The sequence below is a fragment of the Podarcis muralis genome, chromosome 10 (genome assembly GCF_964188315.1).
Source record: "Podarcis muralis chromosome 10, rPodMur119.hap1.1, whole genome shotgun sequence".
Taxonomy (NCBI): Eukaryota; Metazoa; Chordata; class Lepidosauria; order Squamata; family Lacertidae; genus Podarcis; species Podarcis muralis.
In genome coordinates, this window is record NC_135664.1 from 56,805,861 (window position 1) to 56,832,164 (window position 26,304).

The 26,304-nt window shown below is 47.0% G+C and overlaps 2 protein-coding genes across 7 annotated transcripts in view; one reads left to right on the forward strand and one right to left on the reverse strand.

The window, feature by feature from the left end:
- Positions 1-3,513: 3,513 nt before the first annotated feature.
- On the forward strand, positions 3,514-21,880 carry YARS2 (tyrosyl-tRNA synthetase 2). 3 transcript variants are annotated; one of them, XR_003708532.2, is made up of 6 exons: positions 3,514-4,341; positions 10,732-10,899; positions 14,643-14,798; positions 15,379-15,549; positions 15,964-16,372; positions 19,190-21,880. XR_003708532.2 is itself a non-coding variant. In XM_028746214.2 (5 exons), the coding sequence occupies exons 1-5, from the start codon at positions 3,545-3,547 to the stop codon at positions 16,142-16,144; spliced, it is 1,473 nt and encodes a 490-aa protein (XP_028602047.2). In that variant the 5' UTR covers positions 3,514-3,544; the 3' UTR covers positions 16,145-16,422. The 3 variants fall into 3 exon arrangements, 1 of the variants encoding a protein (XP_028602047.2); XR_013394410.1 differs by having other exon boundaries at positions 21,292-21,880; XM_028746214.2 differs by lacking the exon at positions 19,190-21,880 and having other exon boundaries at positions 15,964-16,422.
- DNM1L (dynamin 1 like) overlaps positions 21,160-26,304 on the reverse strand; it is a 34,283-nt gene continuing 29,138 nt past the window's right edge. For all 4 annotated transcript variants that reach the window (XM_028746204.2, XM_028746206.2, XM_028746207.2 and 1 more), the window contains 4 exons: positions 25,672-25,839; positions 24,390-24,499; positions 23,094-23,253; positions 21,160-22,340 (listed from right to left, as the gene is read on the reverse strand). In XM_028746204.2, the coding sequence (XP_028602037.1) occupies positions 22,284-22,340; positions 23,094-23,253; positions 24,390-24,499; positions 25,672-25,839 (495 nt within the window). In that variant the 3' untranslated portion in view covers positions 21,160-22,283. The remainder of the gene's footprint in view (positions 22,341-23,093; positions 23,254-24,389; positions 24,500-25,671; positions 25,840-26,304) is intronic.

Below are 26,304 nucleotides of genomic sequence, written 5' to 3' on the forward strand. Positions count from 1 at the left end.
TGGTTCTGGAGTTTAGATTCAGGAAATGTTAATAGCAAGGATAGATCAGGAGGTATGATAGCAGCAGTTCAGGGTGGGGTGGGAAGAAGTCATTTGTTATCTTTATGTGATTTCTTATCTGCCCTTCTCCATAAGGTCCCAGGGCAGGTTTACAGCAACGTAATATACATTTTAAAAAAGCAACAACCGGAGAAAACAGTTCCATTTTAAAAGAAGAAGAAGAAGAAGAAGAAGCAACACCATTGCAGCTGGAACAGAAGAGTATAAAGTCAGTGGAGGAGTTGGGGAAAACAAAACAAAGTACCGTAACCATCAAAGGCCAGGGTGTATGTGTTCAGCATACAGCAAAAGCTATACGAGAAAAATGTTTGACACACCCACCCCTCTGTGGGAAGGCAGTTCCTCAATTTAGGGCTGTCATGGAGGGGGAAACCCTCCCAGGCTGCCGTTGCCCAGACTTTTGATGATGTCAGAGAGCCCCCTCTGTCAGTCTTGAGAAGCGATAGGGATGGAAGCAGCTTTTTGGGTATTTGGGATCTAAGGCTTTAAGGCTTTAAACACCAATGTGAGCACCTTGGATTTGGTATGGGAGCAAACTGGCTGTTTTAAAATCAGGGTTATGTGAGCTCTAAATGGAACCCTGGCCAGTAACCTGTGTTTTGGACCAGTTGACTCTACCAAATTAAGTCTGGAATGGCAGCCCCGTGAGGAGTGCATTGCAATAGTCAGTTCTGGGGGCTGTGTGGAGTTCAGTGGCCAAGTCATCTCTGCCCAGGAGGGACCACAGCTGGAAAAGCAGCTATAGCTGGAAATCAGCACTCCCAGCCCCTAAAACCACCTGAACCTCCATTGACAGTGTTGGATACAGGCACATCCCACAAGATGTGGACTTGTTCATTCCAGAGGAATGCATCCCCATTCAGAATAGGCAGGCTCTGTACCTCCCATACTTGAAAACAGAGAACATCTTTTCAGGATTTACGTAAATTTCAATTTATTGGCCCGCATCCAAATGTACTAGCCCCCTTGAAATGAGCATCGGAAGCAAGGGAGGTGGTGCATCTAGAAAGCAGAAGAAATAAATTTGTGGGGGCAGACAAGAGATGTGTGGGCTAAACGAGGAATGACAAGACAACCATTCCCTGGAAATGTATTTCTTCTGGTTAATGTAAGGCTATTCTATTCCCATCGTTATTCATGAGTGCTGACTTGCAGAATTGACTGCCAGCTATTGACATTGCGTTGTGTTATCTTCCTGGAATGCATCTGCAGAAATTGAAACACAAAAATGCTAACCAGGCCTCTCCTTATCTTGTGAAATCTGCTAGGAGCTCAGACAGAGATCTGCAGGACTGTGATGCGTGCATTTAAAAGATGGAGAGTACAACTAAAACATGGAAATTTCTCTCAGAGGACTTGCCAGTTCTAGTTAGCACATCTGTTAAACTAAGTGTGGTATCTAAATGATCCACTCTGAGTTCATTTATTTGAATGAGTCTAGCCCAACACCACCAAAAGGATTGGCAAAATGCTGGCAACTCTAATTACAGTACTGGGTTTCAGAGAGCTGCAAATCCCAGCAAAAAAAACTTGCTGGGTGACCTTGGGCTAGTAACGTTTCTCAGCCTAATCTACCTCACAGGGTTGCTGCAAAGATAAACCACCTTCAGCTCCTTGGAGGAAAAGTGGGATGTAAATGTGTGACAGCCCCTACACTTTAGAACTTCCTGCCTATTGACATCAGGCAAGTGCCTTAGCTGTATGCTTTTTGGCATGTGCCTAAAATGTTTGTGTTTAGGCAATTCTATACAGACATATAGAACTTACTGTCAAATGAATAAATAAAACACATGTAACACTTGCTGTGTGAGCATTTTGAGCTTTCTCCGTTACTAAAACATTTGAGCAAAATATGTTGAATGGCCCAAAGGTTACAGAGTGGCATCAGCACATAAAGGAGATTATACAATGAAAACTTGTTTGGCACACCAAAATTCCAGGTTGAGTCAAAATGCAGCATTTAGCACACTGGTTACCAGGGATCACATAGAATGCTGGCGTTACTACGTACAGGTTAAGTGCAATTCTGCCACCCAGTGGAAAGCTGAGATTCCGTAACATTTTAAAATAGTTATCAGTTTCTTTTCAGATTTTTGTGAGCAACAGCAGGGTATCATTGTTGCACAGAGGTCAGAGCCACAGATTCTTTGATCAAAGAAAACCCTGTTTTTGTTTTGCAGAATTTTCGTGGGGACGAATATATACCATTGCCCTGCCCCCTCATCTGTTTAGCTTAAATGGTGGCTTTCTGACCATAGGAGATCATTTCTGCTGTGAAATAAGTAGCAGTATGCTGTTTCTGTCCCACTACTCCACTGGTTATACATCTTATAATGAATGTTTGCATTTATTCATCTTTCCTGTTGAGATTCTCTGTGCTGTGCATGTTTCCAGGAACTGGTAAAATGCTCCTGTTTCCATTTTGTTTAATACATGAACCAAAAGTGCCCAATTATGGCTCATGTCACAAAGGAATGTGGAATGCCTCACCCTACGTATGATTGGCTGCCCTCTGTACCACTGTTTTTTCATTAACTAGATTCTCAGAATTAAATCAATTTTGAAATTTGGCTTCCTCCCAAGTAAGCATGCATAAGATTCCATTTTACTTTTTCAGAAAATTTGTTGGTATTCCTGCTGATTCAGTTGGTTATTTTAGCTATTGCTCTGTAGTTGGATTAATGCTTTTATTGTTGTTTGCCATTTGTATTCCTTTTGATATCTCTAGTTGTGCAAGATGTCTTCAGTGTGTCCAAGAAAGGCAGAATGTTTTGGTTTTTCCCCTAGGCAATAAGGCTATAGTCTGGAAACTACTTACCTTGGGAGTAAGCCTCACTAAATTCAGTACTTCTGATTAGGATTATAAAGCAATTAAAGAGCAGTCGCTGCTGCTATTTCTGCCCTTCTTGTTATGCTAATTTAACTCCTAAAGAAAGACAATTCCTTTCCATGCTTGATCTTGACTGAAACCGATTCAGTAACATTTAATTGCTCAGATATTCTAGTCCAGCAGTTCCTCCCTGGACCTTTCCTTTGAAAAAATTAAAACATAGTTTCTTATTTCCCACGCCACTTTATTCAGTAATATACCCCCGATTGTGCGTTTAATAATTTAGGTCGGAGCAAGGGATCTCCAAGCACACTTCATTGCTTAAACCCGCTTGTTTTTTGGGATTGCTGAGCATTAAGGAAACTTCGTGGAGGGGGGAGAGCAAGTTCTGCTTCAATGTCCAGAACAGGCAAAGAAGGCAATTCTAAAAAAAAACAACCTGTGTGTGTTTTTATTATTATTTAAAATTTATTATTATTCCTTATTCGACGAAATAAGCAAGGAGCCTGGTCAATAACTAATGCCACAAAGACGTCCGCCAAAGCTCCCCTCTAAGCGGCCCCATGAGGGCAGAAGGCAGAACGCTTCGACCCCGCCCCCTCCTCCCAGCATGCTCTGCGCCATGTGCGCGCGCACCGCCTTCCGTTAACTAAGATGGCGGCGCCCGCGCTACGAGCCGGCCGCCGTTGGCTTTTCGGCCTGAGGGCCGCTTCGCCCCGGCTCCAGGCACCTGGGGGACGGCGGCAGTCCCACGACCAGCGGCCGCGGGCTCCGGCCAAGGGTCTCTTAGCGGCTCAGCTCGAGCGGGGCCTGTTCCAGGAGATTTTCCCGCCCCAAGCCGCCGAGGAGCAGCTCCCCGGGTTGTTGGAGGCGGGCCGCCTTCCCGTCACGGCCTACTGCGGCTTCGACCCGACGGCCGACTCGCTGCACGTCGGGCACCTGCTGGCGGTGCAGGGCCTGCTTCACTTCCAGCGCGCGGGCCACAACGTGGTAGCCTTAGTGGGCGGCGCCACGGCGCGCCTGGGAGACCCCAGCGGCCGCGCGGAGGAGCGCGAGGTCCTCCCGGAGGAGCGCGCGCGGGAGAACGCGGCCTCCCTCCGCCGGGGGCTCCAGAGGCTCTTCGACAACCACCGCGAGCTCTTCTGGAGCGGGGAAGGGACTCGCCTGGGCCGCGCCGCCGTGCTGGACAACGCCAGCTGGCTGGAGCGCGAGCCCGTGGTGGGGTTCCTGTGCGCCGTCGGGGGCCACCTGCGCATGGGGACGCTGCTGAGCAGGCAGAGCTGCAAGGCCCGCCTGAGCAGCCCCGCCGGCATGGGGCTGGCCGAGTTCCTGTACCCGGCGCTGCAGGCCTACGACTTCCTGCACCTGCACCGACACCACGGCTGCCGCATCCAGCTGGGAGGAGCGGACCAGATGGGCAATATCATGTCCGGACACGACCTCGTCTCCAAGTACGAGATAAGGGGTGGGGGGGGGGAGGCCTGCATTTGGAGTGCGCTCACCCCACGCTCAAGGTGGGGTAGCTGGGTGGAGGAGAGGTTATTGCGGAGCAGTAGCTTACATACCTAATCAATAGCAACAGGTGCGATGCAAGCGAAGAGGCATGGGGTGGGGAGGGCAGAGGAAAAGCAAGCAGACAAAGTCAGGCGTCCGTTCTCAACAGTCAAATAGTTGTGTACATAACGGCCAGCTGAAATTGGAGCAGTTAAGAACCTAAGAAGAGCCTGCTGGATCAGGCCAGCAAGCCCCATCATGTCTGGCGTCCTGTTCGTAGCTGTCAACTTTCCCCCTTTTTAAGGGAAATTCCCTTATTCGAAATAGGATTCCTCGCAAGAAAAGGGAAAAGTTGACAGCTATGAGTCTGTTCTCAATAGTGGCCAACTAGATCCCTGTGCGAAGTTCAGGGGCAAGACGATCCTGATTGAGCTGGTCTTTTAGCAGAGCTGATAAAATGGGCCTGGGTCTTGGAGCTACTCTTAAGCTAAACTTGAAGGAATTGACTTTGCCTTCCACTGCACCTACTGCAACAGCCTGATGGAACAGCTGCTGCTGAGGGACACTTGAAAGAAACAGTTGGGAGCCCCTGTTGAGAGTTGATTCATTTTTTCATGTGTAATCGTTATTTTACAAAAATGTTCATACACTGAGTCAATAAAACAGTTCACTTAGGTATAGAAATATGAGAGGCATTTTTGGAAGCATTTTTTACCATTTTTCAAATTAAAGAAATTTGAGAAGATGGAAAACTCTAGTGTACTCCTTTGAAATAACAAGCTCCTCAGAGTAGTTTCTGATATTTATTAATTATATTTATAAACTGTCCATCCAAGGCCTCTGGAGCAGTTACATAGAGAGAAGCACAAGAATTGTAATATGATTTCTGTGTAACATAAACATGTACAACTTGAATCCAGAGATTGGGTTTTCTTGTTTTCTGGTACAGTGGTGCCTCGCAAGACGAAATTAATTCGTTCCGCAAGTTTTTTCTTCTTGCGAGTTTTTCGTTTTGCGATGCACGGTTTCCCATAGGAATGCATAGAAAATCAATTAATGCGTTCCAAGGGAAACCGCCTTCAGACCAGGTCCGGGGACAGTCTCTCCCCCGACCTCTTCTGAAGGCTGGGGGGGGGGGGGACAAGGGCTTCTGAAGGCTGGGGGGGCTGGGGGGGAACAAGGGCTTCGCTGCCGACCCCCAGCATTTTAAAATCTCACCGGGACACGGGGAGATTTTAAAATGCTGGGGGTCGGCAGCGAACGCTTCGCTGATCCCGGGATGGCAGGCAGATCTGCACCGCCATCCAAAGCGGGGCGGGACTTAGCACCCCGCTCGGGATGGTGGCGCAGATCTGCCTGCAGTCCCGGGACGGCAGACAGCTCTGCGCTGGCATCCAGAGCGGGGCGGGACTTAGCGCCCCGCTCGGGATGGCGGCGCAGATCTGCCTGCAGTCCCGGGACGGCAGACAGCTCTGCGCTGGCATCCAGAGCGGGGCGGGACTTAGCACCCCGCTCGGGATGGTGGCGCAGATCTGCCTGCAGTCCCGGGACGGCAGACAGCTCTGCGCCGCCATCCCGAGCGGGGCGGGACTTAGCACCCCGCTCGGGATGGTGGCGCAGATCTGCCTGCAGTCCCGGGACGGCAGACAGCTCTGCGCTGGCATCCAGAGCGGGGCGGGACTTAGCGCCCCGCTCGGGATGGCGGCACAGATCTGCCTGCAGTCCCGGGACGGCAGACAGCTCTGCGCCGCCATCCCGAGCGGGGCGGGACTTAGCACCCCGCTCGGGATGGTGGCGCAGATCTGCCTGCAGTCCCGGGACGGCAGACAGCTCTGCGCCGCCATCCCGAGCGGGGCGGGACTTAGCACCCCGCTCGGGATGGTGGCGCAGATCTGCCTGCAGTCCCGGGACGGCAGACAGCTCTGCGCTGGCATCCAGAGCGGGGCGGGACTTAGCGCCCCACTCGGGATGGCGGCACAGATCTGCCTGCAGTCCCGGGACGGCAGACAGCTCTGCGCCGCCATCCCGAGCGGGGCGGGACTTAGCACCCCGCTCGGGATGGTGGCGCAGATCTGCCTGCAATCCCGCGACTGCAGGCAGCTTTGCGCGGCCATCTGGAGCGGGGCGGGACTTCTCTGCTGTCCCGGGGAGATTTTAAAATGCTGGGGGTCGGCAGCGAACGCTTCGCTCCCGCCCACCAGCATTTTAAGATCGCCCGGGGCAGCGGAGAAGTCTCCGCTGTCCCGGGAAGGCAGGCGGGGGGGAGCAAAGACTTTTGCCCCCCGCCGGCCTTCAGAAGAGGTCCAGGACCTCTTCTGAAGGCCGGCTGTGGGCGAAAGTCTTTGCTCCCGACCGCCAGCAATTTAAAACAGGTCCCCGGAGATTTCCCTATGGGCTTTCGTCTTGCGAAGCAAGCCCATAGGGAAATTCGTCTTGCGGGTTTTCCGTCTTGCGAGGCATTCGTATTGCGGGGTACCACTGTATTTGATATGTGGTCAGGAGAAGAAACTAGCAGTATTGCCTAAAGTTACTATACAGCAGGATTGTGTCTTACATGGGGGTTACGTTGGGGTTTTTTTGCGGGGGGTAGTGTGTAAAGCTGAAATTGCTTATAGTCAAAACAACCCCCGGAACTGTCTCTGCATGGGCAATTTTATCTTCCAGTCAGTGTGAGATCTCTTGGGGCCAGAGTGATGGCCTTCATAGCCCATGCAAGAGTTTCCCAGAGCCCAGTAAGTGAGACAAAGAGCTTAAAAGCTCTTTCCATGCCAAAGAGTTCTTAAGCTCTCTGCCTTGCATGCATTTAATTTGTGCAGTTGCAGCTAGCTGGGTGTATAGCTGAGATGGAATCCATAAAAGTTGTGGGCCTACTGTAAACTCCCACCCTGCCCTGGTATAGGTATGTTTGGCACTTCAGCATACAGTAGGCTGCTGCTCCATCACTAGCACTAGATATATTGATAATTAGTTTTTGAATAACACTTAAGGCATTTCTACCTTTAAAATGAATAAATTTGAGAAACAGCGCACTGTTACGTTACGTTAAGTTCCCATGGTGACAAATTTTATGGAAGTGTTACATCTCTTGCTCAACAGGTACAGCACACACCCTACCCACAGAAGGTCCCATCATTGGTTCCCTCTACTTCTAGTTAGAAAGCTATTGGGCAACTGTACTTGAAAAGGTTACATGAGACTTTGAAACCTGCTTCTAATCAGAATAGATGAATGGACCAGTGGTCTAACATTATAAAGTAGATTCATATTTTTATATTCCTCTTATTTATTCATTTTTTGTTGTGAGCCTTTTGAAGACGTATGCACAATAAATGGCTAGCAAGTCTAATAAATAATATCTACCTTTCCCTAGAGGGACGTGGGTGGCACTGTGGGTCAAACCACAGAGCCTAGGACTTGCCAATCAGAAGGTCAGCGGTTCAAATCCCTGTGATGGGGTGAGCTCTCGTTGCTCGGTCCCTGCTTCTGCCAACCTAGCAGTTTGAAAGCACGTCAAAGTGCAAGTAGATAAATAGGTACCGCTCCAGCGGGAAGGTAAACGGCGTTTCCGTGCGCTGCTCTGGTTCGCCAGAAGCGGCTTAGTCATGCTGGCCACATGACCCGGAAGCTGTACACCGGCTCCCTCGGCCAGTAAAGCGAGATGAGTGCCACAACCCCAGAGTCGGCCACGACTGGACCTAATGATCAGGGGTCCCTTTCCCTTTCCCTAATGCTCTGTGCTTTGTTAACACTTCTCAGGAAGTGGGCTAAACTGGAATCACAGCCTAAGACTGACACCCCAGGATATTACTGGCATGGTTTTTAGATTTGATCTGCACTAGCAAAGGTGGGATAAGAGTCTTTGAGTGCACACAACTATTCCCATATTCAGTGCAGATAAGTATTATTCTGATTATAGGATACCAGTGTGCAGAATGCAGGTGTGATACAGCTTCTGGCAAGAGGCTTTCCATATACATGTCGTTAAGCTTAGAGGAAGTCTCAAAGATTGACAATGTACTGTGCGGTAAGAGGCAGGTAGAAGTGAGGAGCAATTAAGATGAGGCTAGCCTCCTCTGTAGATAATCAGAGCTGATGCTATAGGATACAAAATTGCTCCAATTACTCCATTGCATTTTAGCATCACTTCTGAATACATACAGAAAATTCGTAACACAGTGCTGGTAGCAACAGCATACTCCCCCCCCCCCCAACCAGCATCAAACTTGGTACACATCCCATCCAACTTGAAGCCTGCCCATGCAGTAGCATAGTTAGAGCAGACAACGGGTTAATCATATCCTTACTATTAAAGCAGTTTCCATAACAGTTGACTGGTCCTTCTATTGGGTTTTATCAGTGGTGGTATAAGCTTATACAGTGGTACCTCCAGTTGTGGACAGGATCCGTTCTGGATCCTGAGGTTTCTGCAACCGGAGGGACCGATTCTGTGCACACACGTGTGGCAGTAGAGCACTTCTGAACATGCACACGCGGCAAAAACCCAGAAATATACTTACGGGTTTGCCGCTTACATATCCCGGTTTACGTAAGCGGAGGTATGACTGTATTTACAAAGGGCATGGCTGGGATGACTTGGCACCCTAGAAATGAAAGCATCATTGTAAGGCTGTTTTGCGAAAGGAGGATGTAACTTCTTTTGCAAGAATGTAACTACTTTTGCAAGCTTATATTGCAAAGGAAGCTGTTCCTATGTTGATCTGTTTCAGCACCAAAAAACCCAACAGATTAATGAAGGTGTGAAATTTTGTGGACTAGAGTGAACTTCATAGAAACCTGTAAACATAGGAAGTTGTCTTATATAGAGTCAGACCATTGGTCCATCTAGCTCAGTACTGACTCTCCAGGGTTTCAGATGGCACAATCTCAGCCCCGCCTAGAGATACAGGAATTGGACCTGGGACCTTATGCATGTAAAGCTGATGTTCCACCACTGAGCTTCAGCCTTTCTCATTAGATGCTTGGTGTTATCCTTAGCTGGGAGGGGTGTGGGTGAGTGTTGTAGAGAGGCACACATACCAGGATGGGTAGAGCATAGTACATAAGGAAGGACATCACCTGAAGGTCATGCAATATAATTAATATCATTGAATGCAAAAAACGGGATGTCATATCCAGTGCATAGGTAAAACTGCAACTGACCTACGCACACATTTTGGAAATCATAAATCAGCAATTTTGACACACACACACAAGTGAAGTAATCTGATGCTAAACACTTTAAATATGAGAACCACAGCCTGTCAGACTTATGTGTAATTGCTATGGAGAAGCCAACAGTTCCAACAATGTTATTAAAAAAGGGAGAACTTCTGGATGTATATGGTGGACATATTAACACCACATGGCCTCAGTCTGGAGGACTGTACCAGCATCGCTTAGCTTCCAGCAAAAAAAGAAAAAGATTGATTATCTTGAAAAGTCATCAGATGGATGCTTGGTATCATTATGCAGTAGACTGGCCAATCCAATTTATTTAATTTCCCCTTTAGTATCAGCTTTTTATGGCCAGTGCTTGTTTAAAGTATTTCTTGGAGGCAGTCTAACATTCAAGGACTAGGGGTATTAAATGAACTAGTCAACCAAAATATCATATAACTTACCGTATTTTTCGCCCTATAGGACGCACTTTCCCCCCTCCAAAAATGAAGGGGAAATGTGTGTGCGTCCTATGGGGTGAATGCAGGCTTCAGGAGAGCCCCACCGCCAGCCCTGCAAACTCGGGGGACAGCGGGAGGCGCAGCGCGCCTTTCCCGCTGTCCCGACTTGGTTAGAAGGCTGGCGGGGGGGAGAAGCCTGCTCTTCCCCGTCGCCAGCCCTGCAAGCTCCCAGAGCGATGCCAAAGCTGCACGCAGCTTCGGCATCGCTCTGGGTCCTGTTCTGGGGGCTGGGGGAGGGGGAAGCCCGAGCTTTCCTCGCCCAGCCCCGCACCTGGGGGGGTGAAATAATTTTTTCCCCTTTATTTCCCCCCCCCCAAAAAAATCTAGGTGCGTCCTATGGGCTGGTGCGTCCTATAGGGCGAAAAATACGGTAGGTCTGAGTAATACTTGTGCCATTACTAGTTCCTTCAAGAGGGGGCATGTATCTGGGCATGACATGTTGGGGCTCTGGGCTGTCAAGAGCTCTAAAAGAACTGGGCATAAAGAGGCAAGTGACTGATGGGAGAGGAGAGTTCATTGTGTAAGCAGATTAACAGATTTTTGACAGGTAGCTGAAGGCAATAGGGATGCCTTCTGTTGTAGAAATGTTTGTAGGTCTTGAAATTAAATGTGTACCGTGTTCCGTTGACAAGTAACATAACTTAAGTATTGTAATTTGTTTCCTATTAGGGTGACAGGCGAAGATGTATTTGGAATAACGGTGCCTCTTGTTACAAGTACCACTGGAGATAAGTTGGGGAAATCTGCTGGCAATGCAGTTTGGCTAAACAGAAATAGAACCTCTCCCTTTGAGTTATATCAGTACTTTGTCAGACAGCCAGATAGCGCTGTTAAAAGGCAAGTACGTTTCTTATCGATCTATGCGAATTACTGTTCTAGAACAAAATGACTGCTTTGCTAGTGTGTGGTAGTGGTTAGCGTCAGATGAAAAATGGGAAAACTCAGGTTCAAAGCCACACCAAATCATCTTAGGCCAGCCACACACTCACCTAATCTACCTTCCAGGATTGTCATGACGCAAATGGGGGTAAAAACTATATATGCCATATTGAGTTCCTTTGGCAAGAGGTGGGGCATAAATTAAAATTTAGAATATATATGCAAAAGGGTCCAATCTAGACCAAGCTAAAACTAATGCAGCACTCAAAATGTGTCCAAGGTTATAGAGGTTTGTTAGCAAAAAAATGTTATTAACCTTGCATAAACAATAACGTATTTTCTGCTTTCCATCAGTGTTAGAAACTGAGATATGAAAACTAGGAGCTAAATAGCACCTTACACCTAGGTTATGGGTGCAATAATGGAATGTCTAGGCAAGCTTTTTATAAAAAGAATACAAGGTTGAAAATGAATGAACTGCAGTTAAAATATTGTGTTCATTTTTCACATGGTCTAGTCTTTCCCCTGCCCACCCCCCTAATATTCTTAAGAGGATCTCTTCTCCAGTCTTCGGAGAGTAGTTGGAAGTGGGGACGCAGAAAAAGGCCACCCTTTCCTTCCACTCTGCAGTTTTAATCTGAAATCTTAGGCATAGTACAGTGGTGCCTCGCAAGACGAAATTAATTCGTTCCGCAAGTCTCTTCGTCTTGCGGTTTTTTCGTCTTGCGATGCACGGTTTCCCATAGGAATGCATTGAAAATCAATTAATGCGTTCCTAGGGAAACCGCCTTCAGACCAGGTCCGGGGACAGTCTGTCCCCGGACCTCTTCTGAAGGCTGGGGGGGGGGGGGAACAAGGGCTTTTCTTCCCACCCCCAGCATTTTAAAAAACCCCGGGACAGCGGAGGACTTCTCCGCTCTCCGAGGCGATTTAAAAGCCCCTGGGAAGGCAGGCAGGGGGGACAAAGACTTTCGCCCCCCGCCCGCCTTCAGAAGGTGTTCCCGCCCCCGCCCCGCTTCGGAACAGCTTTCCGAAGTGGGGCGGCTGGGGCAGGTGTCCCCGCCCCCCCTCCCCACTTCGGAACAGCTTTCCGAAGTGGGGCGGCTGGGGCAGGTGTCCCCGCCCCCCCTCCCCGCTTCGAACAGCTTTCCGAAGTGGGGCGGCTGGGGCAGGTGTCCCCGCCCCCCCTCCCCGCTTCGGAACAGCTTTCCGAAGTGGGGCGGCTGGGGCAGGTGTCCCCGCCCCCCCTCCCCGCTTCGGAACAGCTTTCCGAAGTGGGGCGGCTGGGGCAGGTGTCCCCGCCCCCCCTCCCCGCTTCGGAACAGCTTTCCGAAGTGGGGCGGCTGGGGCAGGTGTCCCCGCCCCCCCTCCCCGCTTCGGAACAGCTTTCCGAAGTGGGGCGGCTGGGGCAGGTGTCCCCGCCCCCCCTCCCCGCTTCGGAACAGCTTTCCGAAGTGGGGCGGCTGGGGCAGGTGTCCCCGCCCCCCCTCCCCGCTTCGGAACAGCTTTCCGAAGTGGGGCGGCTGGGGCAGGTGTCCCCGCCCCCCCTCCCCGCTTCGGAACAGCTTTCCGAAGTGGGGCGGCTGGGGCAGGTGTCCCCGCCCCCCCTCCCCGCTTCGGAACAGCTTTCCGAAGTGGGGCGGCTGGGGCAGGTGTCCCCGCCCCCCCTCCCCGCTTCGGAACAGCTTTCCGAAGTGGGGCGGCTGGGGCAGGTGTCCCCGCCCCCCCTCCCCGCTTCGGAACAGCTTTCCGAAGTGGGGCGGCTGGGGCAGGTGTCCCCGCCCCCCCTCCCCGCTTCGGAACAGCTTTCCGAAGTGGGGCGGCTGGGGCAGGTGTCCCCGCCCCCCCTCCCCGCTTCGGAACAGCTTTCCGAAGTGGGGCGGCTGGGGCAGGTGTCCCCGCCCCCCCTCCCCGCTTCGGAACAGCTTTCCGAAGTGGGGCGGCTGGGGCAGGTGTCCCCGCCCCCCCTCCCCGCTTCGGAACAGCTTTCCGAAGTGGGGCGGCTGGGGCAGGTGTCCCCGCCCCCCCTCCCCGCTTCGGAACAGCTTTCCGAAGTGGGGCGGCTGGGGCAGGTGTCCCCGCCCCCCCTCCCCGCTTCGGAACAGCTTTCCGAAGTGGGGCGGCTGGGGCAGGTGTCCCCGCCCCCCCTCCCCGCTTCGGAACAGCTTTCCGAAGTGGGGCGGCTGGGGCAGGTGTCCCCACCCCCCCCTTCGGAACAGCGTTTTAAAATGCTGGGGGTCGGGAGCGAAGCGCTGCCGACCCCCAGCATTTTAAAATCTCCCGGTGTCCCGGGAAGATTTTAAAATGCTGGGGGTCGGGCTGCCGACCCCCAGCATTTTAAAACCTTCCCGGGACACGGGGAGATTTTAAAATGCAGGGGGTCGGCAGCGCTTCGCTCCCGACCCCCAGCATTTTAAAACCTTCCCGGGACACGGGGAGATTTTAAAATGCAGGGGGTCGGCAGCGCTTCGCTCCCGACCCCCAGCATTTTAAAACCTCCCCGGGACACGGGGAGATTTTAAAATGCTGGGGGTCGGCAGCGCTTCGCTCCCGACCCCCAGCATTTTAAAACCTTCCCGGGACACGGGGAGATTTTAAAATGCAGGGGGTCGGCAGCGCTTCGCTCCCGACCCCCAGCATTTTAAAACCTCCCCGGGACAGAGACTTCTCTGCTGTCCCTTGGAGATTTTAAAATGCTGGGGGTCGGCAGCGAACGCTTCGCTCCCGCCCGCCAGCATTTTAAGATCGCCCCCGGCAGGCGGGGGGAAGGCAGGCGGGGGGGAGCAAAGACTTTTGCCCCCCGCCGGCCTTCAGAAGAGGTCCTCTTCTGAAGGCCGGCTGTGGGCGAAAGTCTTTGCTCCCGACCGCCAGCATTTCCCTATGGGCTTTCGTCTTGCGATGCAAGCCCATAGGGAAATTCGTCTTGCGAAGCGCCTCCAAAACAGAAAACCCTTTCGTCTTGCGGGTTTTCCGTCTTGCGAGGCATTCGTCTTGCGGGGTACCACTGTACTGCTCCCAGAGCTCAGAAACTGCTCGTACTAATGAAATTCCCTGTCACAAAATGCACCTAGAACAGTGGGAGTTTTGAACACTGTGAATTGTATTATAAAACCTGCATATGGTGTTCTTTAACATTTTTATTAAGTCCCAAAATGTTCTGAGGTTCTGCTACATGTTTGACTGCCTCTGATTTTATGGTGCAGAGGGCTTGTGCTGTTGTACTGGTGCAAGAAACAATCTTGTCATATCCTAAGCACATATTGTTACTGTAAAAATACAAAGTTACTCTTTAAAATACCACAAGACTTTTGTTGGTTTTGCAAAAACTAGACTGACACAGACACCCCTCTGTATATTGTTCAGAAGGCTTAGATTCAGTATTTTCAGTTTTAAAAAAGCAGGCATAAAAATGCATTTTTGTTTTTACTCTGTCATTAACAAGATTATGCTACTACTTTAAAATTTTAAAAATTTGCGGAATCTAAAGCATGGATTGAGGGGCTGAAGTTAGTGTAGATCTGCATTGTCTGTTACAGAAGCAAAATGTGGCTCTGAGGGCAGCCTTGTATAGGGAAGTTTTTAATGTTCAATGTTGTATAGCGTTTTAATTTGTTAGACACCACCCAGAGTGGCTGGGGTAACCCAGTCAGATGGGGGGCATATAAACAATAAATGATGATGGTGGCTATTTTCCCTTTAAGGTATCTGAAGCTTTTCACTTTCCTCCCTCTTCCGGAAATCCAACACATTATGGAAATGCATGCTAAAGAGCCTGAGAAGTGGGGGCCCCAGAAACGGCTTGCTGCTGAAGTAACTAAGCTTGTTCATGGGAAAGCAGGTCTGGAATCTGCTAAGAGGTAACGGGAGACTTAGGCTGTCAATATGTTTATTTTTTGGGGGGACGCAGGTGGCGCTGTGGGTAAAAGCCTCAGCGCCTAGGGCTTGCCGATCAAAAGGTCGGCGGTTCAAATCCCCGCGGCAGGGTGCGCTCCCGTCGTTCGGTCCCAGCGCCTGCCAACCTAGCAGTTCGAAAGCACCCCTGGGTGCAAGTAGATAAATAGGTACCGCTTTCTAGCGGGAAGGTAAACGGCGTTTCCGTGTGCGGCTCTGGCTCGCCAGATGCAGCTTGTCACGCTGGCCGCGTGACCCGGAAGTGTCTCCGGACAGCGCTGGCCCCCGGCCTCTTGAGTGAGATGGGCACACAACCCCAGAGTCTGGCAAGACTGGCCCGTACGGGCAGGGGTACCTTTACCTTTACCTTATGTTTATTTTTGGATCAGAATGTTAATGGAAACGCAAACAGGAAATTTCAGCTTTGCAAAGATGCAGAATTTACAGAGGAGTCTTCTAAATTGCTAACATTGATAAAAGCTACTTCTGCAAGTCTTGGTCATAATGTAAATATTGATTACTCTTTTTATTTTTTTAAAAAACCAGGTGCACAAGGGCCCTTTATTACAGTGACATAGCAGCACTAGAGACTATGTCTGACCAAGAGCTTCAAGAACTCTTCAGGGAAGCACCATATGTTGAGTTGATGCTTGAACCTGGGACAACAGTACTTGATTTGTGTCGGAAAGCGAATGCTATTGTAGATGGACCAAGGGGGTAAGTTAATATTTACATATTCTGCAGCATTAATTCTGTAGCTGCTTAGTCTAGAAACAAGCTTCAAGCTTATCTGTGTTTCTACTTAGTAGGCAGCCTCACTGTGTGAGACAGCCTTCCTGGTGAGGCTGCATCTCTTACCTGACCTCCCTCTGGCCATATTGCCACTGGGTACCATGACCAGAGGGGGTGGTAGTACATATCTGATGGAAGATCCAATATGGTACTTCTGCTGCCACCTCCTCTTCCTCTCCCCTGTCACAGTATGCAGCAGGAGTTCAACTGTCTGCTATTGCCTGTATGTCTGTGGCTGAGTGAGTTTCTACCCTAATTTGTCATCACTGACAGCTTTAAACTATTGTAAGATGGTCTAGCTCTAGCCGTGTCATTGACTGTGCAATTTCTTTTTTCAAGGTATCGTGACATAACAAGTGGTGGAGTTTCTATAAACCACATTAAAGTAACTGATCCCGATGCTGTTCTTGTTCTTGGACAACATATCCTCAATAATGGCTTGTCACTCCTTAGAATTGGAAAAAGAAATTACTATGTTGTGAAATGGCTTCAGTTGTCACGCGAAGAACAAAAATGCTGAGATTCTTTTCAAGTATGTTATGAGTGCATTTTACTTCATGGACTGAGAACACACACCAAACAACTCACAAGAACTGTGGTGTGAATTGCTTTTTCTCACTGTGTGAGACTTGGTATCGTCTAGAAATTGGATGGCATCTTAATTCGTACTTAAATCATGAAACGAGGAGGAACTCTATGGTACAATGCAGAGTCTATCCAAAGAAAGCAGCTGTTGAAATATGTTATCGTAAGTATTGGTTATAAAACGTTTGTCTACAATAAAGGTAACTAAATTAATCCTGAAAGTTATTATTACTTGCATTGTTAGTGTGTTAAGGATGTGAAAGGTAGTAAATGTGACATAAGAACCCATTTCCGTTTGAAGTAGTGACAAGCCAGGCAGCTAGCTCCTGAGCCCACAGATAACGTAATTTTCATTGTTTTTAATGGGTTTTATTTTTTAAAAACCAAGTTATTTTATCAACTATTTTATGTTCTGGAAGCTGGAGGACAGAAGATTATGGCACTGTAATGCCAACAGCAATTAGGTTTTTATAAGACATAAGAATCCATTTTTTATGCTAAACAATATAGTGCTTGTTTCATTACTCAGTTGAACTTTCTGCTTTGTAATCAAGCTGTTTTTGAGCAAAACATGGGCTGGGGTTGATGCCTTGAGGTTGCTGTACGATGAATGTATATGGAGATTATGCTCCCATGTAGCAGGTAATGGAGTGTGGGATTTGTAACTCAGGGTGTAATTTATATTTCTATGGGTAGTACAGATGTCCAGCAGATCTAAAAGCTGTTCTTACAACATGCATAGGGACCGCATACCAGCGGGAAGGTAAACGGCGTTCCGTGTGCTGCGCTGGCTCGCCAGATGCAGCTTGTCACGCTGGCCACGTGACCCGGAAGTGTCTCCGGACAGCGCTGGTCCCCGGCCTCTTAAGTGAGATGGGCGCACAACCCTAGAGTCTGGCAAGACTGGCCCGTACGGGCAGGGGTATCTTTACCTTTTTATAGTTAATGTAGGCCTGCTGCCTCAGGGTCACAGTATGTACCGTATTTTTCGCCCTATAAGACGCACCTAGTTTTTGGAGGAAAAGAAGAACAAAAATATTCTGAATCTCAGAAGCCAGAACAACAAGAGGGATCGCTGCACAATGAAAGCAGCGATCCCCTCTTGCTGTTCTGGCTTCTGGGATAGCTGCGCAGCCTGCATTCGCTCCATAAGACGCACACATATTTCCCCTTACTTTTTAGGAGGGAAAAAGTGAGCCTTATAGAGCAAAAAATACTGTATACCCTGTGAACAGTTGGGCCTCTGATCCAATAGTGGTTTTGTCTAGTCTGCCATAGTAGGTAGAAGCTCCCTATCTCAAAAATTTCGGTTGAATTTTACACCTTTAAATAACACTTTAATAAATAAAGGCTGCTTGTACAAATGAGTTAGCTGGCGAACTTCACACCTTCTGAAAATTATTGTAGCTATATAACTTGACATAGTGACCTAGGTTTACCCTCTACCCATTAGCAACTGTCTCAGCAAGTGAAGTTAAGAACTGACCATACTTTAAAATGTGGTTTATTGATGTAAAACTGTCGTTTCTACACAATCAGCTTTATTTACAAAAGTAACTACATACATTTGGTACTGATGCTGGATAAACTACCCTTCAGTCTGCATAGGTAAAGGTTCTTTCAATTCACTTATGCATTTTTAATTCTAAGTTGGCCTAGACAGTGATTTTTAAAAAATACGTATAGCTGTGTAGTTCCATTGCCTTAGATACAGAAACCTAAAAGGCAGGATGAAAATCACTCTAAATGCAGTCACACTCACACCCCGATGACTCAAAGTGCATAATATTGTACATAGCATGCTAACCTTATAGAAACGTGGTTTGTTCAATCCTGTGCAAGCAATACTCAAAGTGCTAGTACAGCAGTGGCATTAGTAACTGCCATTTAAAATATATTCACAGCTGCTGATATTACTTGAAACTATGTGAGATTGAAATGGTCTATTCGAAAACTTCATGGCAGTATGAAGAGAATTTCTAGTGAAGACTGACTGGCTTGCCCTTTAGAACCTTAGAGATCACAATTCAGATGGAGCAGGGCTGGGGAACTTTTTGGTCCCCAAAGCTGCATTTCCTCTCATCTCTCTGGGAGCTGCATGCCACATGTGACTATGAAGAAGAAGAAGAAGAGTTTGGATTTGATATCCCGCCTTTCACTCCCTTTAAGGAGTCTCAAAGCGGCTCACAATCTCCTTTCCCTTCCTCCCCCACAACAAACACTCTGTGAGGTGAGTGGGGCTGAGAGACTTCAAAGAAGTATGACTGGCCCAAGGTCACCCAGCAGCTGCATGTGGAGGAGCGGAGACGCGAACCCGGTTACCCAGATTACGTGACTACCGCTCTTAACCACTACACCACACTGGTGACCGCTGCAAACATTGAACACGGTCCTGCACCCCCCAAAAAATACCGCTGAAGGAATGTGTGATGTTGGAGAATGTGGGTTAAGCTTCCATCAAGAACATCACTGCAATAGTTTTGACAAACACCGTTGGAGTCAGTAGAAAGTGTTTGTGTGGCTTGTAGGCTGGTGGGCTGGCAGTTCCCTGCTCCTTGTGTAGTTTAGTATTTTTTAGGGCAAGATTGCCTTTAGGAATTCTTTCAAGGGGTAGTAATCCACAGATGATCTATATACTCAGCATCTTGTTGAACACTGGCATGTGCTTCAAAATCCATGGTTATCACAGAAGTGTCATAAATTGAAACAATATTGAGGCTGAAAAGGTTAAGTTTCCACCATAAGACTTAATTCCCCCCCACTGTACCACCCTGAAATCTGATAGAGGGCAGTGAGGTTATAAGTAATAAATAAATAAGCAATATATTAATGTGAGGAACCTTTTACTGGCTGAAAGCTGTATCCTGATGTCCACATGCCAGTGATGAATACAGCAAATGGGGGCAGAGCAACAAATGTAATTATAAATTTTAGTTTTTTACAGTCATTTCTACATATGTCCCCTCTATCCTCCATCCAGGCAACCAAGAGCCGTATCTGAATTCAAGGACCCATTCCAGCTATGCAAAAATGTTCAGGGTGGAAGGCCAGTGACCAGTGTGGCTTGGGAAAGAATTATGAGGGTCACATAAGGGGGCCTAGGCTGTGGTTCACCATACACGGTAACTATTTGCACATTACTGTGCCTCTGATATCCAGCAAGCAAGGATATACCGTATTTTTCACACCATAGGACACACTTTTTCCCCTTCAAAAATGAAGGGGGAATGTGTGTGCGTCCTATGGAGCGAAGACAGCATAGCCCCGCGACCCTCTGCCGGCTGGAGAGGTGACGCGCGGCTATGGCAGGAGCCTCTATAGCCGCGCGCCATCTCTCCAGCCGGGAGAGCGCGCACGGGGCTAAAGAAGCCCTCTTACCCTCTCCCGGCTGGAGAGGTGACACGCAGCTATGGGAGGAGCCTCTTTAGCCGCGCGCCATCTCTTCAGCCAGGAGAGCGCGCACGGGGCTAAAGAAGCCCCCCGCGACCCTCTCCCGGCTGGAGAGGTGACATGCGGCTATGGCAGGAGCCTCTATAGCCGCACGCCTTTGCGCTGCTCCCCGACCTGCTCTTTGGGGCTCGTTGAAAGGAACCTGGAGAGTGAGAGGGGTCGGTGTGCACCTGAAGGCGTCTGAACGCACCTTAAACGGCACCTTATTTTAGAGGGGGAAAACAAGAGGGGGGAAATTCTCCCCCTCTCTGCGCAGCGCCTCCTGCCGCTTCGCTGAAGAGGCACTGGGCAGAGAGGGAGAGATATTTTTTTTCTTGTTCTCCCCCCTCTAAAACAAGGTGCGTCCTATTGTCCGGTGCATCCTATGGTGCGAAAAATACGGTATGTTGAATCCCACTTCCATGGGACAGTGCTCATTGGTTTCACCAGGCCATGTCTTAATGTGTCTGGCAAAATCAATACCTTTTAAAACAGTGGATGAGACAGGCTAAATTAGAACTCATAGTAATTTGACATCTACTCAGAATTAATTCTTAGTTATCTTTTGACAAATTTATCAGTCAAACATCCTCTAAAGGCCTTTAACCATTGCAGGTCAGCAACCTTGTTAATTTATACCAGATGTTGCTGAACTTCAACACCCATTGGTCCTAGCAAGCACAGCCAGGGATGGTGAATGTTGTAGCTAGTAACATCTAGTGGACCAAAGGCCCCCACACCTGATACTTACTATCACTGGGTTGTTGTTGTTTTTTAAAAAAAATAGTGACTTTTGGAAGTTTTCACCTTTACAGGTTAATTCTTTAGTGAAACATGATCACATCAATCTAGATATATAGCCCCATCAGTAGAGCGTTCTTGTTTCATGCCCTAAATTACTTTAGCCCATTCTTCCTTCTACCTGGCATGACCCCCACCACTCAACAGCACTTCATGGGTACTGGGTATCCTTACCCCTCACTGGACTGGGTTTCCCTCTAGTTAGTCTTACTTTTTTGTATTTCTGCAAACATAGGAGTTCTCCCACCCATGCTGCCCACTTGGGTATGGGGTGGTGCCATTTTGGTTACTTAAGTGACAGCATTCTTGCCTGAAGAACAGAAATAGAGGGAATGAGGTAATTCTACGTTAACGGGCACTAGGTACAGGTTCACTGAACTTAGTAGGAGGTTAACATACCTCCCTCAGGAGGCTGACTTAAGTACCATCATGCCACAGATTTGCCAAAGCATCAGAAGTGATCTTAAAGCATGATTTTATTTTCAATATGCTTGCTATATATATGATTTTTCCAAGTGCCTGCACCCTTAAAGGCACCATCTCAAATACGGTATGTTTAAATATACTGGAAGGGGAAGAAGAGAGAAATAGCATGTTTTCAAACTGCTACTGAACATTCTCATTTAATGTCCAATACCTTTTGTCTCAAGTATAAGCTGAGTCTACTCTTTTCAGCCTGTTGTGTAAGGACTGAGTGGATAAAATCCTGTACACAATGTGTGAAGGCCAAGGGTTTATTTTTTTTCCACAAGTACACATGTTGAGGAAGGCAGTATCTACTTAGGATATGCACCTCACAGCAATCTAAAAACATAGTTCTTCCAATGTAACACATATTTTCCTTCCATGCAGGAAAAATGTTGTGTGTGAGCAGGTGTACTGTGCGTTAAACATAAACTTACAAAATCTTCAGGAACTAAAGTGTCATTACTGTTGATTTTGGTGACTATGGCAGACAATCAAGCAAGTTACCACACCAACAACTAAGATGAAAGAAGCTCAGAAACAGTAATGGTTTGGGACCATTGAATTAATCTAAATGCCAGCTGCTTTTACATCAATATTTTCTAAAGTTTCTTTACTTTTCACAATGATTTAGGAGAAACCTGATCTGCAACAGTACCTTTTAATATTGATGTTTTGTTAGTCTGGAACTCTACAAGTGGATGGTCCACGGGTTTTGGTCCCAGACATGAGGATTCTTCAAATTCTGATTACTTCTTTGTTGATAATGCTTCTTAGCAGAATCTCCACTTACTCCAGATTTATCTAGCTAAAGGACAAAAATAGCCAATGCGTTTTGGAAGTTAGCCAGATATTTCTTTTAAGGTTCTAAAACATGAGGGTACACATTACACAGTTTATAAGGCAGTATTTCTACTGTGCTGTTTATCTGTTTGAGACTTTAGAGTGCATGCAATTAAATTCATCTTAAAGAAAATATCGTGGTGTCCTTTCTTCATGGTTGAAAAACCTATATTGCAAAACCAGCTTAAAAGGCTACATCACAATACTACACTGTTCATCCTATCCACAGGCAACTCATTTAGCAAGCCAGGCACTGGAATTTTTACATGGTTCTTTCCTTAAGTTCAGTCCAGTCCAATTCCTCACAGGAGAACAGACCTTGGTCTTTGCACCAGGAAACTAGTAAAGAAAATACGTTGATTATATGAGACTTGTTTTGCAAGTACAGCATACTTTTCTGTCTGTAGAAAGCCGAACTGAATTGTCTTTATGTGAGCAGATTTATACATACTGCAGTAAACACAGAAGTTCATAAGTATATATAATGCCTAGCAATTTTCAAGTCATCCGTTTCTTCATCCAGCTGGAGAAGCCCTTCACCAAAGGTGTGTCTCTCGAATCTCAGCAATAATATGACTGGCTCGCTGCAAGGCCTAGGACAAGAACAGAAATTGCTGAGATTTATACTTGTCAAGTCACAGGCAGAGATAAACCACAAAAGTAATAGAATAAAAATCATTGGGCAATAATTAAGTGGTGGCTGAATATGGTAGCATGAGGGGTGAGGCCAACAAAGCACTGACCTCTGCAAGATGCAAGACCTCACATGCTGCAAGATTCAGGGAAGATGGGTTGGTTTGGTTCATAAACCAAGCCAAAACACTGCTTATTTCTGATCATGTCTATAGCCAATGAACTTTGCACACAGTCCTATCTGGAAAAGGAATGGTAGAAATTCTCATGACCTCAGTCAAAGAGTGCACTAACTAGATCTTAAATTTTGGGTGCAGTACAACTGCATCTTGTGCACATTTAACTTGCACAATTTCAACCCTACACAGTTGAAGGCCATCTGGTTGAAATCCCACAAGTTAAAAGTGAAGCCAGCATGCAGAAAGGGCCTTGCTTCCCAAGTAAGGCAGAGAGCTTCAAAACTCTTTGTGTGCCACATTCTTGCCTCTAAGTGCCAGGTCTGGGATGCTCCCACAAGTTCTCAGAGGAATTCAGATGGTCCCATGAGAGCATCCCGGAGCTTGGAGAGGTGGTTCCAAGGGTTTGAGTGTATGTGTTTTTGCATATATGCAGAACCCTTAGAACCAAACCCCCATGTAAGACACAATAACTAAACTATACTAGTGTACATAACAAAACTAACTTGGCTTGTTACAGAAAAGGGACTGCAGTACCTGTAACATATCAGCTGCCTCCTTCCTGCGCTGAGCCATGTCCTCTGATTCAGTCAAAAGGTCATCCAGCAATAAGGCTTTGTACAGCTGTCCTACTAGCTCACTCTGAAGAGAGTCTTTCACATGGTTAACCAGAAAATGCATCACTGCTTTTGGCACACTGCAAACAAAGCAAGCAAATAGATCAAGCACATAACCCACGGAGCCAAGGGTTCTTTCTTAAATTTATGTACCATGCTTCACCCAAAGATCACAGGGCAGATTACAACATAAAAACACAAAATACAGAACAATGATTAATAACCTTCCCCTGAACACTTAAAAGACCATAGACTGTTTAACCATCAAAGGCCTGGTTGAAGAGGAATTATTTTTGTCTGGGACCTAAAAATATGTAATGAGGTGCCAGGTGAGCCTTCCTAGGGAGAACATTCCACAAGCAGGGAGCCACCACAGAAAAGGCCCATTCTCATGTTGCCACCCTTCAGACCTCTCATGGAGGAGGCATATGAAGAATGACCAAGTGATGGTTGCAAGGCCCAGGTTACTTCATATGGAAAGAGGCAGTCCTTGTATTGTGGTCCTGAGACTAGTCAAAACCAGCTGTTTGAATAGGGCCCAGAAACCAAGTGGCAGCCAATACAGTTGGGTTAGGATCAGTGCTATATGCTCAAACTTTTTCCTGGTGAGCAAGCTGGCTGCTGAATTCTGCAACAGCTGAAGTACCCAAACCATCTTCAGAGGCAGCCCAATATATAACACATTGCAGCAATCTAGCCTACAGGTTACGAGTGTAGGTAACAGAACTACCCCTGTCCAGATAGGTGTGTAGCTAGGGCACCAGCCAAAGCTGGTATATGGCATTCCATGCTACTGAGGCCACCTCAGACTACTCTGAGCAGGCTCACTTAAATGAATGAACTTGTTACTTACATTCATTAATTTCAACGGATCTACTCTTGAGATAGACTAACATTGGTATTTATAACACATGGTTTTAGACTGAGTATCATTTGGTAATAAATTGGTTGTATGATACGTGTATTTTGTATTTACAGAATTTAGAAACAACAACCCTGAAGATAACTCACAATATAGCAACATTTGTTTCTGTGCTAAAGCACCAAAACACTAGAACCTCATGGTTATTTTTGTGAAACAGTCCGTTAGAACTGAAGTGCAGGAAAGAAACTACAAAGAGCCGTTCAACTATATATTTTTAACAGTAAAAAATACTATCGGAATGAATAATAAAGCAATGAGAGGGTCAAATCCTGAAAAAGTAAGATCGCAAACCTGTCTTGTATGTTCTTCCTCACAATCAGGAAGTAGGATTTGATAAGGCGTTCAATCACCTCGCAGTCTCGTTGCTCTCGGGCTGAAAGCTTGCGTGCAACAGGAACAGGCTGATGCAGGAAAAAGCAGAGTCAAAAATATTTCATGAGCCTGCAATTCCACTGGACTTCAAATAGGACAGTCAGGTTCAGACTGAACTACAAGAAGGTGGCAAATACACCTGGATTTTAGAGGTGGTTTCCATCTGGTGACATAACAATGCTGGCAAGTGTCAAAAGAATATTTATTTTTTAAAAACAGATTGTTAATATGAGGCTTTACAGATTAAAACCTTGGAGGTGACACAACATACCTGACTCTTGGGGGAAATGGTGGCATCATTGCTGTCACTTGTGAACAAGTCACAATAGATCCTAGGCCTTAAAAAAAGATGACATGCTGTTCTTTGCTGGAGTGAATGGACATTGTTCTTGAGAAATATGCCAGGTCTAAGAACAAAGCTCAAAATTGAGCTTTTTATTCTTTGTGTTTTTAAGAGCATGTTTCCAGCCCTTAATATTATAGAGTAAAGCTTATGGACATGACTACATCATCACTAACAAAGCCACAAACAGCCTGGGAAAGCTACTCCATCCTACATATATTTCCTGTATAAACAGTGCATATCCTTGTTTAAAAATAACCCATGTCTCACCTCTCTCCATCTACCATTTCAGCCTCTGCTAAAATGACAGTCTGTGCAATCTGCTACAAAAATCAGTGGCAGGGTGGTACAGAATGCCCAAACAGTAGCATTTTGCTATTAAACTATTAGTTGAATTATTGTACTGTCATTTATAAGCCACTCTGAGAGCCCTTTTAGATAAAGAGTGGGTTATAATGCTGCATTCCTCTCCTACTGCATGAAATCTGAACCACCCTGTCCATTTTGCTAATTTGCACATGATATTCCAACTGAAAGTATAAATATAGTGGTGCATAATTTGGTACAGAGTTAGCATGTAAAATATGCAGCTGATATAAATTAAGTACTTGTTTGCACAAACCAAAAGTAGCTTTTAGAATTCATGGTAATCACTAAATTTGTATCCCCCCCCCCTAAAGAATACCTCTATCCTGGCTACTAGCTACAATATACTTTTGGCTGAGAGCCATGTTTAAAAACGGGTGGAGAACATAACTCAGAAGGACCAAATCCTGCCCAGTCCTAAATTCTGTGAGGAGCACACCCTGCTCTTCTTGTACCAGCTTGCAAATTTTGTTCCTATGCTGAGAAACTCACCACATCCAGCAAATTTACAGCATGGCCTCTTTGGGGGCTAGCAGGTAGGACCGTTACTGGTTTTGATTTTTCCTCAGCTAGTATTTCCTCAGCTCTGGAGGTTTTCAGCATGCCTCTCCAGTTGCCTGTTCCAGCTTCCTGAGCTCCATCTCCCACAGCAGAGGATGTCTAATGCAAAGAAAATATACAATACCCAAATTCCAATCAATTATTTGCAAGGAAAATGCCCTGTGTTCCAAATGCTTGATTATTAGTGATTCATTTAATCCCGTTCTACACGCAAGAAATTAAATCTTCAATTTAACACACACACCATTGAGGAAGGTTAGACTGAGTAGTGCCCTAAATACACATAGAAAGCCATCTCCAGAAAAGCCCAATGCCACCAACTTTGCCTGACTCCAAAAAGCCAAAAGACTTTCCAACTTGTCCAGGCATTCCAGCCTGGTTTACAACTGGCATTAGTGTTTGTTTTTATGGCTCTGGTGGATTTTATTGATATTACGGCTGCATTTCCATGATATTCACTGTTTAATGGAGTTTTAATGTATTCAATATTTTAGTTTGGATGTAGCAGCCTTGGAAGCCACAACATGCTGGATGACGGTGAAGATTATAAACTGCCTAAATAAA